Genomic DNA, 14,686 nt, shown 5'->3' with positions numbered 1-14,686 from the left:
GACGGCGATTGAGAGGTGGCGCGGCCGGCTGCGGGGCGGAGTCATCCCCGGGCCTGGACGGGTGCCTGGCCGGGTCATCCCGGTACGCGTTGCCCCACGCATGGCGGTGTGGATGTTTGGGGGCCGCCTTGGCCTGCGTGGGCATCTCGGCGCCTGCAGGCTGCTGCTGTGTCTCCGTTTCCAGAGTCGCGGCCCTCAGGGCGGGGAAGACGGAGACAGGTGAGTTTCAGGCTGGGAGGGAAATTCCAACAAATGGGAGGAATGGTTGTGTTATATTTGCGGCTATGTCACACTGATGACGTGATCTCTGTGGCCTGACGTCACCGGGGGCACCGTGGCGTCAGAGGCCATGATTTCTCGTTACAAATTGTAACGCAGTCCAGCTGTGCTCAGTCAGAGCAGGGCATGTCCGTACAGGTTTTGTCCAGACTCCGAAGAGATTTGTTGGGTTTAGAATTAAGACATCGCATCATCTAAGGAAGACATGATAACACTTTGAAATTACACCCGGGGACTTCCAGGACCTTAGAACCTGCGGACTACCATGAACTCATAATCAACGTTTCCTGTCCAGTCCTCTGACTTGAGGTCACCCTGTGAGGTCACTTTTAATTTTAAGCTATATATTTAAATTATGCAAGGACCATAATAGCATTTTTCAAATTTCGTTTTGACACTTTTTTCGTTTTTTGTGACCTTACAAACCTTAAAAATTGCTAGAGGCCCAGTTTTCTTTCCCCGAGAAGCCCTAACTTTGTGGTAGAAGTCGGAGTTTGGGAGGGTAGTGGTCCAGGGCTGGCTTACAGTAGGACTGTCTTGGGCATGAATCCCAGCCCTGCCCCTTCCTGGAGACCTAGGAAGGTGGGTCTCTGTGGGCTACAGAGAAGTGAATGCAGTCGTTCATGGCTAACTTTGGGAGTGTGGAAGACGCTGAAGAATCATTCCGGGAGCTAGTGCCTTAGCCCACGGTGGAGCGAGGGCTCTGTGGCGCAATCAGTTTGTTATTCTGATAAGTGTCTGGCAGGCGTCTTCACTGAGCGTGCACTACGGCAGCCACTGTACAGATGGCGACGTGGACAAGAAGCAGAGCTGGCCCACCCGGGACTTTGTCCTGAAGGGATGCCAAGGGGTGACAGGACATTGCCATCTGGGAGTGGGATAAATGGTGCCGCTGAGGTTGCAGGCAGCAAGCTGGGCATCGCTCACCACGGTGCGGACTGTGCGCCGTCACCACTTACCACGTCTTCATGTCTCTTTCTTACTAGGCCACAGTCATCCTCGAAGGCACCCAAGATCCCCAAGATTTACACCAAGACAGGAGACAAAGGTAGGGTGGGGACAAGCGAGAAATGCAACAAGACACAGAGCAGGCGTCACTTTAAAGTTCCCCTGGCCTCGTTGTGGCCACGTGACAGATCTGAATATACGTCATAGATGTGAAGTGACAAGCAAAAATGCGCAAACTATTACTAAGTGTTCCAAACAAGTTATAAAGAAGCCGGGCGTGGTGGCACACACCTTTAATCCCAGCACTCGGGAGGCAGAGGCAGGTGGATCGCTGTGAGTTCGAGGCCAGCCTGGTCTACAAAGTGAGTCCAGGACAGTCAAGGCTACACAGAGAGACCCTGTCTCGGAAAACCAAAACAAACAAACAAACAAACAAAAAAAGCAAAAAACACTGGGCACGCTGGCACACGCCTGGAGTCCCAGCTCTCAGGAGACTGAGGTAGGAGGGTCAGGAGTTCGAGAGCAGCGAGGGATGACTCAAGCTCTAGGCCGGCCTAGGCAAACACTGAAAGGCTACCATGAGCAAAGGAAAGATGAGTTGTAGAATTGGAAGAGATAGAGGACTCGGCTAGGATCCTAGAGGCCCTGGGTTCAAATCCTGGCAGCTACAAAAAAGATAGAGAAAAAGAGGGTGCCACAATCTAAGAGCTCGGAGCCATGGGGTGAGAGAATTGGTTCAGGGGTTAAGAGCCTGCACTGCTCTTCCAGAGGACCTGGGTTTGGTTCCCAATCCCCATACTGGGGGGGCTCACACATTGCTATAGCTGCAGCTTACAGGGCTCCATTGCCTCTGGCCTCAGGGCACGTGCACATGTATACACATGCACACACACACGTATACACATGCACGCACGCACACACAGCACGTGCACATGTGTACACACACACGTGCATGTGCATATATGCATAATTAGAAAAAATACATTTTGTTTATGTTTTTTTTTTTCTGAGATAGGGTTTGTCTGTGTAGCCTTGGCTGTCCCAGACTCGCTTTGTAGACCAGGCTGGCCTAGAACTCACAGCGATCCGTCTGCCTCTGCCTCCCGAGTGCTGGGATTAAAGGCGTGCGCCACCACGGCCGGACTGCCTGGTTGTTTCTGTGTCTTTTGCTCAGACATCACTACTTTGCTTTGTTGAGGCTGGTTTGTCACCGCCACAGTGTGAGCATCTGATGGGCTCTGTGGAGTCCTTTGTAGGTAACAAGAACGCAGCAGGCTGTCTGAGTGGCCTGGGACCTGGGCTGAGAGCAGATGACCTCAGTACAGAGAACGTCGTACCACAGGTGCCTTATTCTTTTTTTTTTTTTTTAAAGACTTATTTATTTATTATTATTTATAGTGTTCTGCCTGCATGTACACCTGCAGGCCAGAAGAGGGCACCAGATCACATTATAGATGGTTGTGAGCCACCATGTGGCTGCTGGGAATTGAACTCAGGACCTCTGGAAGAGCAGTCAGTGCCCTTAACCTCTGAGCCATCTCTCCAGCCCCCAGGTGCTTTATTCTTAAACAGGCTTCCTTCGTGGTCCCTGACTTAACTAAAGCGTGCCAGGCGAGAAGGGGGAAACCCTCGATGGGGGTGACCCAAAGGACACTTCATGCATATGGCACATTGATACACATGCAGAGAGAACACCCACATACATGACATAAAAATAAATCAATATCTTAAGTGTACCAGGAAAAGAATCTGCTTTTTTATAAGATTCATTTTTATTTGACATATATCAGTGTTTGCCTGCATGTGTGCATAAGTGCCACATACATGCCCCTGCCTGTGGGGACCAGAAGGAGACGACAGATCCTGGGACTGGAGTTACGGGTGGTTGTGAGTCGCTAAGTGGGTGCTGGGACCTGAATCTGGGTCCTCTGTGAGAGCAGTGTGTGCACTTAACCACTGAGCCATCTCTCCAGCTCCTGCCGTACAACAACTCCCCTCCTCCCAAAAAAAAACCCCACAGAATGCCGGGCGTGGTGGCTCACGCCTTTAATCCCAGCACTCGGGAGGCAGAGGCAGGCGGATCGCTGTGAGTTCAAGGCCAGCCTGGTCTACAAAGCGAGTCCAGGACAGCCAAGGCTACACAGAGAAACCCTGTCTCGAAAAACCAAAAAAAAAAAAAAAAAAAAAAAAAAACCCACAGATCTTAATGTGCTACATATCTTTCCGTAGGGTTTTCCAGCACCTTCACAGGAGAGAGGAGGCCTAAAGATGACCAAGTGTTTGAAGCTGTGGGAACCACAGATGAATTAAGTTCGGCTATTGGGTAAGGCGGACAAAGATGGGCCCTGATGTGGCTTGCATGGGTCATCTGTGTGACATTCTCCTGGAGACTGCCCCGGGTGGTTCTATTTGAGCTGGTAGCATAGGCTGATCTGTGCCATGTGGCTACCGGCTATAGACCTGTCCCTCTGTCACCATCCCTGGTTCTGAGCACATGTGCGCCATCAGGAGACAGTGAGGGAAGGCGGTGAGCTCAGGTCCCTGGAGTGCATCACAGATATGGCCCCTTTGTGAACGTGAGTTCTACAGTGAGCCAAAGTTTAGAACGCTTACTCAATAACCTTGGGCGGCTCCCGTCCCCGACTACACATCATACTGAAGGGTTAGTTCCCGCCTTTACTTCAAGCCAGGGCTTGCTGGCTGCACCTCAGCTAACTAACCGCAACCAACTGGGATGGCCTGTGTGGAAGCCAGGCTGTGAGACACCTGCCTGGGGCAGCTCAGGGCCTGGGGAGAGCTCCTGGGTGACATCAGTCCCGTGGCATTGGTCAGAAGCAGGCTCATCCTGGCACCGTAGGATGGGAAAGGCCAGATGCACAAGGGTGACCGTGCGGTGGCCATGCTCAGCCACGCCGAGGGCATGAGCACTGACAGGCCGAGCGTGCTCTCAAGTCCTGCCTGGCCCTGTGCTCCTAGGCATGCAGGAATCAGGCCGACCAGTGCTTACCTCCTCTACCACTCCTCAGCAGCCGTGGGACTCAGGTCACAGCAGCTGTTCTGAGCCTCAGTTTCCTGCTCTGTGAAATGGTCGTGGCAGTACTTTCCCTCTGTTCTTACGAATCAATTTAATAAATCTACATCTTCCCTAGGACAGCACTTAACACAAGTAATAGTGCTGTTTACACTTACCTTTATCGTTGCCATGGTAACTTCCAGGCTCCTGGTTGTGGGTGCCAGGGGCATAGTACACTGTAATGACAGAGAGATGTCCCAGCCACCAGCATGGGTCCTCTCCAGAGACATTAGGAGTGAGTCGTGGTGTGTGTGTGTTCTGTATGCATGACTCTGTGTGTGTGTGTGTGTGTGTGTGCATGCATGTGTGTCTGTGTGTGTACCCGCGCACGCGCGTGCTTTGTTCTGATTGGACAATGGGCTGGTTGGTTATGATTGGCCCTCCTGATCCCTTTCCTGCCTCTTGGCCTCTCTGCCTGGTTGGTCAGTCAACCAGAAGATTTGCCAAGCCTACAACTGATGTCCTGGTCTTCTGGGTCCACAAGGGTCCAGCGGTGGGAGGCAGCAGCGGGCACTGGGGGGGGGGGGAGACACAAGAGGAATCCAGCAGATGGAGACACAGTTGGTCAGCTGAGTGTGGTCCTGGTATACTTCTCCCCCTGCCAGTGTCCCCTCCTGCCAGTGTCCCCTCCCTCGCCTCTCCAGGGTTCTGTTCTTGTCACTCTTTACCATGGGTCGTCAGTCCCTGTTTTTCTGCTCACATCTCTGAGATTGTCCCTGCCAAGATCCTTCCAGTGTGCCACCACCTGTTCCCGCCAGCCTTGCCGGGACAAGAGGAGAGGGCTGTGTTTTTTGACCTGTCTTCTAGGAAGTTTGTTTCCTTTTCTATCCTACTTTACCAAGGAACTCCTATTCATCCCTCAAAGCCCCACCCTCTTCCTCTTCCCCACCGTCAAGGACGAGCTATGCTTCCCTCATTCTTAACTTTGGCACTGTGGTGCACAGCACAAGTCTTTGTCTCCAGCTGGCCGGACAGACCCCAGGTCACCTGCTCCCTCCTGCAGCAGCAGGGCCAGCCTGGGCGAGTGCAGGAGGGCAGGGCTGGCTGGATAGTGAGTAGAAGAAAAGCACTTTAGGAAGCAAATGCCCTGTCCACGTGGCGTTCTCTGTGTCAGCAGGAAGGACTGCCATGGTTGTTGTCACTCATTATCTTTCGGCTCCCACAGCATTCTGTCAGGGGTAATTCTCCCTCGTCCTCCCAGGTTTGCCATGGAGCTGATCACAGAAAGGGGCCACACCTTTGCTGAAGAGCTTCAGAAAGTAAGCAACATCGTTTGAGCCCACAATGGGGCCTTTCGTCCCTGTAGCCTGAGGTGTCGCAGGCTTCATCCTGGCGCACTGCCTCTTGGCATCACAGTAGCTAATCACACGTAAGAACTGCACGGTCTTATCTCTGAAATAAGGACACATAACGTCTGTGAGGTGATGGGTGAGGTATACAGGGTGGCTCTGCTCTCCAGGGGGTGTTCAGCAATACTGAAAGAAGTCTGGGCTTGTCCCATTTGGCAGTGGGAAAGCTGCTGTGCGTAGGTATCCCACATGGCACAGGATGGCCTCTTGGCAAAGAACAACCCAGCATGAGCGGCCACAGCCCACTGAAGAGCCATGCACTCGGGAGCTGTGAGTCTCAGCCAGGCCTCTTGGCACTGCTGTTGCATTCTAACAGGGAGCTGCCAGCCAGGCAGAAGCAGCATTACTGTACAACGCCTTGGGATGCTGGGCTCTCCCAAACATCACTGTAGTCTGCTTGGGGCCTATATGGGTCCCAGGAATAGGCAGGCATGCTTCCTCAGTCCCTCTGCCCTGCTGACCACTGCCCTCCACGTCCTGTCCTTCAGGACAGGTGCATTTGGTCTCTTGGTCCAGTCAAGTAGAACTCCAGAGCTGTCAGCAAAGGGAAGAAAAGCACCTGGGTGTAGGTGCGCGGGAGCCGTAGATCAGGCCAAGGAGGTGCCTCTTGGCCAATGCTTAGCAGACCCTTTCCTCCCTCAGACGCCCCTCAGGGGGCCTCACGGTGCTTAGAGTTAGGCCAGTTTGCCTTTGGATGTGAACCCTGGCAGTTCGCCATCTCTCACAGCCCTGTACGCGTCCTCCCCCAGCGTGTTCTATGGTGCCTCTGCACGTGCTATCATATAATTGCATGGTTTCCACCCAGCCAACCACAAACGACCTTTCATCTCACCTCTTGTCCCCCCTCAGATCCAGTGTGTGCTGCAGGACGTCGGCTCTGCCCTGGCCACTCCACGGTCCTCAGCCAGGGAGGCTCACTTAAGTAATTCCCAGCCTGCTCAAGGAGTTCTCAGGGTCCTGGGGAGAGGGGGCTGCCCCTGAGTGTTGCCTGCTGGGAGCCTAGGCCCCAGAGCTCCCTGGCAGGGCAGACATCCTTGCTGCCTTGGGAGAGAAGTTATCCTCAAAGCTGATGGGAGCAGTTGGCAGGACACGCAGGCAGAGGGGAGGGTGTTTCCTGGTGTTCTGGTGGCGTGCGTACAGTAACAGCCTTTCTGCCCTTGGCTCCTCAGGGCACACGGCCTTTGAGGAAGGGCCTATCACGGAGCTGGAACAGTGGATTGACAAGTACTCCAGCCAGCTTCCCCCCCTCACAGCTTTCATTCTGCCCGTAGGTATTGGTGGGGTCCACCTGGGGTGGCCGGTGGGGTCCACCTGGGGTGGCCAGTGGGGGCAGGTAGTGACAGAAACCCATGAGGCCCATGGTAGCTTTTACTAGCCACAAAGCCATCCCCCAGCACCCCAGGACCCTCCTAGCCATTCCCACTTGAGGACAGGCCCCTAGAGGTGTGCCTGCTAGGGCTCTGAGAGGCAGGAGACTGCCCATTGTGGCCAACACTCACGTTCTCTTTCAGTCTGGAGGCAAGAGCAGTTCTGCCCTGCACTTCTGCCGGGCTGTGTGCCGCCGAGCTGAGCGACGGTAAGGGTCCCAGAGGCCAATGCAGGAGCCTCGTTGTATCTGAGCTTAGGTGTCTTCATTGTGCCGCGTCCTGAGCCGTGTGTGGCAGAGGGGACTGTGATTGGTGACTGCGTATTGCTTAGAAGCCTGACAGAGTTTTCCCTCTTCCTGAGAGCCACCTAGGATGGGGGTGGGGAGAACAACATGAGAGGACCCTGCTAGAAGCTGGCCGAAAGGACTGAAGGGCCCTGTGGTTGGGGAGACCCAGGTAGAAGCTGTCCACAGTCTCAGGGGTTCCTCACGCCAGTTCCACTCCCCAGGAATCAGGAACAGGTTGGTGAGATTCTGTGGCTGGGGTCCCCCTTCCACAAGCACCCACATCACAAGGACAAAAGGCTCCTGGATCCAGACATTCCCAGATGCATCCTGGGTAACAAAAAAGGCTTGGGCCACAAACAAAACAAAACCAAACCAGCCAGGCGTGGTGGCACACACCTTTAATCCCAGCACTTGGGAGGCAGAGGCAGGTGGATCTTGTGAGTTCGAGGCCAGCCTGGTCCACAAAGTGAGTCCAGGACATCCAAGGCTACACAGAGAAACCTTGTCTTGAAAAACAAACAAACAAAAAACCTGAAAACCAAAACACCAGTCATTTGTACAAAGTCACCCACATCAGCAGGGCTTGCAGCAGGGAACAGTGGAGTGGCCCATGGGCCCCGACCACACCAATGACCTGCCAGAAAGCTTTCAGGGCATTTGGAACCTCGCTGAAGAAACCATGCTGAGGGGGAGATGCCCACAGGCAGGGAGAGACACAAGACATCCTGGGCCACTGGCCAAGTAGAGTCTTGGGTAGGACCATCTCCCCCAACCCAAGGCTGGCTCTGAGAAGAGTGCCAGCAGGGATCAAGCAGCTCAGGGGGTGGGGCAGATGTTTCACACCGTGGTGTCCAACAGACCATCCCAAGGTCACACAAACCATCGTGGAAACCCCAGGCAATTAGAATTACAACTTAGAACTAGTAGCTCCTTGGGGATGAAGACCCAATAAACCCTTCTTTGAAGGCCCTACCCACGGAGGAGCCCAGACCAGGCTTGTTGGCATGCTGGCCAGCCTACCCTCAGCCTAGCCTGCTGTGCCTTCTTCACTGGCCATGCTGTGTATGTCCAAGGTAAGGAGTCAGCTGAGGCAGAGGTGCTATTCCGTATGTAACTGGTCAGGGTTAGGTTTGAACAGTGAAGTCAAGGATACATGTCCCAGGTTCCTGTGTGTTCCCGTGAGCCTTGCTGTGTAACCTGACTGTGTGTCCTCTCTTCACAGTGTGGTGCCTCTTGTCCAAATGGGAGAAACGGATGCAAATGTGGCAAAGTTCTTAAACAGGTGCTTATGTGGAGTGTGGTGTCGGTGGATGAGAGTGCAGTGAGCCCTAAGAGTGGGGAGGACTAAGCCCTCCCTCGCTCCTTCCCTCCCTCCCTCCTACCCACCCTCCATCATGTATGTGTATGAGTGATCTGTGTGCCAGGCAGTTGTGTCCCTACACTGAGGTCAGGCCGTGGTTAGGAAATATGCCTGTAAGAGCCAGCAGAGGCAAGCCTCCTATACATCAAAGAGACAGGTGTTCTCAGGGCCTGTTCATGGAGACTGCTGCCAAGGGGCTTGATGTCGGTAACAGTAAGCTCAGGGAGCTGAGCCCGTCTAGCTAGTGTCTCTTCCCGAAATGCCCAGGTGGCCCACAGCCAGGCCACGCTGAGCTCAGGCCCCACTGCCATGAGCCAGGCACCTCTAGGAGCGCGTTGCCCCTGGTCAGCATCTGTGCAGCAGCTGTTCCTCTGGTTACTGCAGCCTGGAGGAGGTGCTGCTGCTGCGGGCCAGGCAGGAGCCCAGGAGCCAGTGGAGGGCTTAGGGAGAGGCAGGGCTGCACCCTAGGAGCTGCCTAGCTTTGCAGGAAGTGACCTCACAACGTCTGGCTGTGGGGTGTCCCGTGTTACCCCCAGGATGTAGACTGGCTTGTATCCTCATGGGTTCTCTTTCCCCCTGGGTGGGATGTCACCCAGGCCAAGTGAGAGATGGCTTCTTTTTAACCCAGAGGCAGCAACCCTAAGGATACTCTGCCAGTCCTGCAGTGCTGTGTGGATCAGGGCAGGTCATCTCCGCCCTGCAGATTCCAGGGAGTCATCAAGAAGTCAGCGCATACAGCCTTTAATCCCAGCACTCGGGAGGCAGAGGCAGGTAGATTGCTGTGAGTTCGAGGCCAGCCTGGTCTACAAAGTGAGTCCAGGATGGCCAAGGCTACACAGAGAAACCCTGTCTCGAAAAAAACCAAAAAAAAAAAAAAAAAAAAAAGAAAGAAATCAGTGCATTGCTGTCCCAGGAACACAGGCTCAGCAGGGCAATGTCAGGGTGGAGGCTGTCCTCTGGTAGCCAGCAGTGGCCCCCAAGAGTTAGGAGTAGGGCACCAGCCGAAGGGCAGGTCTGTGGAGCTGGGCTCAGGGTAGAAGGGAGAATGTGAAGAATGCTTGCTTTGAGCCTTCAAGAGGTTAGGACAGAGCCCCCAAGAGTACCTCAGCCAGGTGTGGCACTGTCCCGTATTCTCTGTCCCTGTCCCTTCCAGAGGCCTCGTGCTGACGGCATCACTGCTGGGTCCATCGAAGAACTAGGGGACTAGAGTCTGATCATGAGAATACTCCAGGCCACTGATCCTCGGGTGGGACCATAGTAGTGTCTGGAGACAGTTTGGGTGGTCATACTGGGTGCTGGGTGCTACTGATAGCATGTATGGAGAGGCCAAGGATGCCACTGACCACCCTACATGCACAGGAGAGCCCCAACAAAAGAATAATCCAGAATGTTGGTGGTTCCAAGGTCAAGACCTGGAATAGGGCTTGGCTGGTGCGGCTCTCCTGGATTCCGGTTGCAGTATGCCCACCATTGGAAAGTATAGAAGCAGCCCAGAGCCCTGCCTCCCTCCCACCCCGGGTGTGCAGTAGCCTGTGACACGGGGAGGCCTCCAGCCCCCACCATCCCTCATGCCACACACACTGCTCCTGGGCATGTGAGACTCACCCCTCCTCCCTGAAGGCTAGCTAGGCAGGGGCCAGCCAGCATCAGCCTCTCACCTCACGTCCTTCCTGTTGCTTCTCTCTGCCCCTCCAGACTCAGCGATTACCTCTTCACCGTAGCCAGATACGCAGCCATGAAGGAGGGCGCCCAAGAAAAAATATACAAGAAGCGTGACATGTGAAACATGAAGAAACAGTGAGGGCAGCTTCACAGGCCCCTCTGGAGAGACCGTGGAGAACTTACAACAGTCATGCCAAGAGACTGGAGGTCAGCGATGTCTCCTCACACCCCCTGCCATCCCCCCTCCTCCCTCCAGGGACCTCTGAGACTCCTGCTGGCTCCCCAGCCTGTGCTCTCTGATGTGGGACTGCAGGAAGGAAAGATTCACTGAAGGCTACGAAGAGGAGGGGCCACTTGGAATTGGGAATGACCGTGAGGGAGATTTGAACCATGCACTTGATGGGAGAGGGGGAGGAGGGAGCGCACGACCGCTAGCTAGCTTTGCCAACTCAGGCTTTTCAAGGACTTGGAATGTACCAGAGGCCCCTAGAAATGTAATTGTGATTTACCTGTGTCAACGGGGCTTTAAATGTCACATTTATAAAGGAACAGCGTCAGGCTTGAGGAGTTTAGGCACCTCTGAGCCGCCCATCACTGCCACAGTGTAGAGGAAAGACAGCAGCAAGTCCACAGGCCTGCAGCTGGGAGACTCCTCCATCAGGGCCCGAGGCGGGCAGCTCTCCTTGTCCCGGCAGTGGCGGAAATGAGGTCTTCAGACTGACTGAGCTCTCCGGTGTCGCACTTGGCTGGGTTATGCTTCTGTGAGCCACACCAGGGCTGTGTTTTATTCCACTTGTCACTACTGCGTCCTCTCACTGTGAAATGACATCGCCAGTGGCAGCCGTGTCCTTGGGAAGAGGTGTATTTATGAAAGGCTGGGGCGGCCCCGAGAACTCAGGAAGGGCAGGTCTGAGACACTTAAAGACTCAGCTCAGCAGTTTCTTCACTGTGCACCTGTTTGGCCTTCCATGCTAGGCCTGGGCAGGCTGACCCCTCTAGCTGCCCTCCTTGTTGGTCAGTGAGCAGCCCTTGATTGCAGCCGAGTGCCCGTCCCACCTTCCTGCTGATGTTTCAGGCAGACAGCTGTCTGTCACCTGGGTCCTCCAAAGGGCAGATGCCCGGGAGGGAGGAATACCCCTAGGAGGCAGTGCTGTCCAGTGCCACTGCAGCCACAGTGAGGCAGGGATCGGGTACAGAGTTGGTGCTGCACGCACAGGACCAGAAACGGAAAGCAGGAACCCAGGGTGCTCGCACATCATGCTGCTGTTCTGCCTGGCTGGGGAAACCACGTGTCCAAGAGCTTGCAGCAGTCCCTCCATTCTGCCCGCAGCTCAAGGTCCTCCTAAAGAAGACAGGACAAACTCGAGGAAAGAGCAACCCAAGCCCCTAGCCTATGCCCTGACTTTTATCAACACCCTCGCCAGAATTTTGGGTGGCTCTCACAGGGTAGGTCCCACCATTTCCGGCACCAAGCATTGCCTAGCCTTGTGCACACCACCCACAACCCTCATAGGGCTTCCTGCTACGCAGCTGCAAAACTGTTTCTTTAAATTGTGTCCATTTATCATTGATCCCTCTCCCTCTCCCTCTCCCCCCCCCCTCTCTCTCATTTAACCCTTGAAAATATTGCAGGAAGCAGCTTCCTATCTTTTTTTGAAAATTCGTAGGAGTGTTATTGAGATACGATCTACCCACCATAGAATTCTTCCTTTTAAAATGGACAGTTCAGTGGGTTTTAGGACGTTGTTCAGTGTTTGCCTCCTTGTACCTCACACTCAAATGCCCTCTAGTTCAAGCTCATCGGAACAGCGTTTACCATCATTACCAGGGGCGAGCCCCCGTCAGTGACATCTGCCAGTGCTCAGAACTAGCCTAGGCTGTGGTCTCGTGACGCCCCCACCCCAAGCCCACCAGCACCTGACAGTCATTGTAATCCCAGCCTGGGCCGTGGCAGGCGATGCCAGGCTCTAATAGATGCTGCCGCATTTCTCAGCCGAGTTGCCCTTAACTGATATTTCATGGCTATGGTTAATGTGCATTTTTCACTGAGTAATTTCCAGAGCCTGAACTTGTAGCACATCCCAATGATAAACGTCCCCACTTCCGAGTCCCCTGTCAGCTGCAATGTCACCCTTACCTCCTCCCCGGCACCTCCCGGCAGCCCATCCAGTTTTATGATCCTCTGTCCCAGTCATCACGACAGAACCTTTAAGAATCCAGGCGCATTTCAAGTTTAATTGAATGAAATTCTTTGTATAATAAATTCCGTGTGAATGCTACATAAATCAGTGCCCAGAAGGATTTGTGGCTCATCTCTCTCCCCAGACGGGGCTTGAAGATCCTGCTGGCAGTGCTGTGCCCAAGCTGGTCCTGTCTTGATCACCTAGAGGAATGAGTTTGCCTTTGGGTCTTGTTAGGGGGTGTGGCTTCTAGTGTCACGACCTAGAGCTGATCTCCGAGTCCCTCCTGGAAGATGGCACTTCATCCAGGCAAGGCTGGGGGTCTGGGAGCCTTGCGTCATTTGTGGAATTGGAGCTCACAAAGCCATGGTCTGTCACCTTCGGAATCCTGGAGAAAGCTGCGCACACTCTCTAGGTTGGTTGCCGAGTTTGCGTGCGCCCTAGAAGTCGTGTAACCCCAAGGTTAACGCTGCCATGCAAACTAGGCACTTGGCACATGTCTGCTGTCCCAACTACCTGGGGGGCGGTGAGGCAGGTAGATTGCCTGAACAACCTAGGAATTTAAGGCTAGCTCAGGCAACATAACAAGACCCTGTCTCCAAAAATAAAAAATAAAATAAAATACCCTATTCAAGAGCTAAGTGCAGATCCAGGGGCAGCTTCCTCCAGCAGCTACTTAGGGGTTCACATTAGCCTGAACCTTGAAGGCCTGCAGCTAGAGAGAGAGGCAGCTGGGTACCACTGATGTCACAGACCTGGAAGGACAGTGAGTGATCTGCAGCCTGTAGCTTCATGCTGGCTTCCCTGGACGCAGGCCTGAGACCAGCCCTGTTCCGTCCCAGCTTCCAAATCCCAAACACGTTGGTCATCTCCTCACACTTGTCTGGTCACTGGTCAGATGACAGCCTTCAGGTCCTGTGCTCACCGGGAGAGCTTAATTAGGGAATGTTTACCAAGGGCCTGGCAGCTACTCTTAACTTCAGTTCAAATCGCACCTTTCTCACCTCTAACCTCGAGCTGTGTAGCCCAGGCAGGCCCAGGAGGACTTGAGGTCCTCCCACCCCAGTGCTGGGATTAGCAGGGTGCGTGCGGCACCGCGCCAGTCGCTCTTGTCTTTGTCACAGAATGACATCAACTCCCTGGGCTTGGAGGCTGACTTCGTGGGCTTGGCCTGTGTGGCTGTTGTAGCCATCCCCAAATCACATTCTAAGCTCCAGGCTATTGCCACAGAGCTTTGCAGACCTTCACACTGTGTGCTGGTGAGATGGCTCAGCAGGTAAGGGCACTTACCACAGAACTGCTGTCCTGAGTTTGACACCCGGGGAAGGAGAAGACAGGCTCCCACAATTGTCCTCTGGTTTCTACGCATGCATAATGCATGTGTGCCCGTAAACATCTGTGTGGACAAACAAGTGAGAGAGCGTCTTGTCCACAGCAACCTCAGCAGGCTGCCGCTAACATTTTTTGTTACAAGTACAGAAACTGGGGCCCTGGGAAATGGCACCATGGCTGCTGGTGCCATGCCATAAGAGGCCACTCTGGGCCTTGAGCCCGGATCTTCCTTTAGCCTGTTTACCTCTGCGCAGGGAGCGCACTACACCTGTTTTGCTGTGGTGGCAGCAAAGCCTGTTGTGTTCCTCAGGGTGGCCTCCTCAGGCAGTTAGCCATTAGGATATGGTTGGTAATTAAGTAGGGGTGGGCTGCTTCTCTAGGAGAATAGGAAAAAATTGAAAAGTTCCCAGAGGACCCTGGTTGTCCCAGCAGGAAGCAGCCATTCCAAGGGAAACAAGAAAAGTAGGTGCCAGTTCAAAGTGACACAAAAGCATTCCTGGTGACTCCAGACCCAGGGTGCAAGGTCACCTCTGCCTGCTGGCCCTGAAGAAGCAGCTGCCCATGGCTGATCTCAGGTCACAGGCCCTCTGGTCCTCCTCACCGGCCATCTGTAATGGCCGCATCCCTCCCAGGCTAGTAGGTGCCTTTATTTATGATCACCTTGGAAGGGTCGAGCAGACATATGTTGCTAAGGGGCATTTATTCTTGTTTATAAAATTTATGGCTTCACCTCGATTGCACACTGTCAAAACGGGAAGGATCGGCCCCAAAGCCTCTTGCCGCCTGACTGCCTCAGACGTGTGTACATCTGTTAACTCCGTGGGAGCTGTATGGGGAAATCAGGTCTGC

The 14,686-nt window shown here is 54.0% G+C and overlaps 1 protein-coding gene across 1 annotated transcript; it reads left to right on the top strand.

Moving 5' to 3' along the window:
• The first annotated feature begins 24 nt into the window (after nt 1-24).
• Nucleotides 25-10,451, top strand: Mmab (metabolism of cobalamin associated B). Its single transcript, XM_051161707.1, has 9 exons — nt 25-219; nt 1,266-1,327; nt 3,457-3,550; nt 5,502-5,559; nt 6,499-6,571; nt 6,819-6,916; nt 7,161-7,225; nt 8,526-8,585; nt 10,359-10,451. Exons 1-9 carry the CDS (start codon nt 101-103, stop codon nt 10,444-10,446), a joined length of 717 nt encoding a protein of 238 aa, XP_051017664.1. The 5' UTR covers nt 25-100; the 3' UTR covers nt 10,447-10,451.
• Nucleotides 10,452-14,686: the final 4,235 nt, after the last annotated feature.

This window comes from Acomys russatus, chromosome 19, assembly GCF_903995435.1.
Source record: "Acomys russatus chromosome 19, mAcoRus1.1, whole genome shotgun sequence".
NCBI lineage: Eukaryota > Metazoa > Chordata > Mammalia > Rodentia > Muridae > Acomys > Acomys russatus.
The sequence above is the reverse complement of the archived record's forward strand: the minus strand, read 5'-3'. Positions and strand labels throughout refer to the sequence as shown.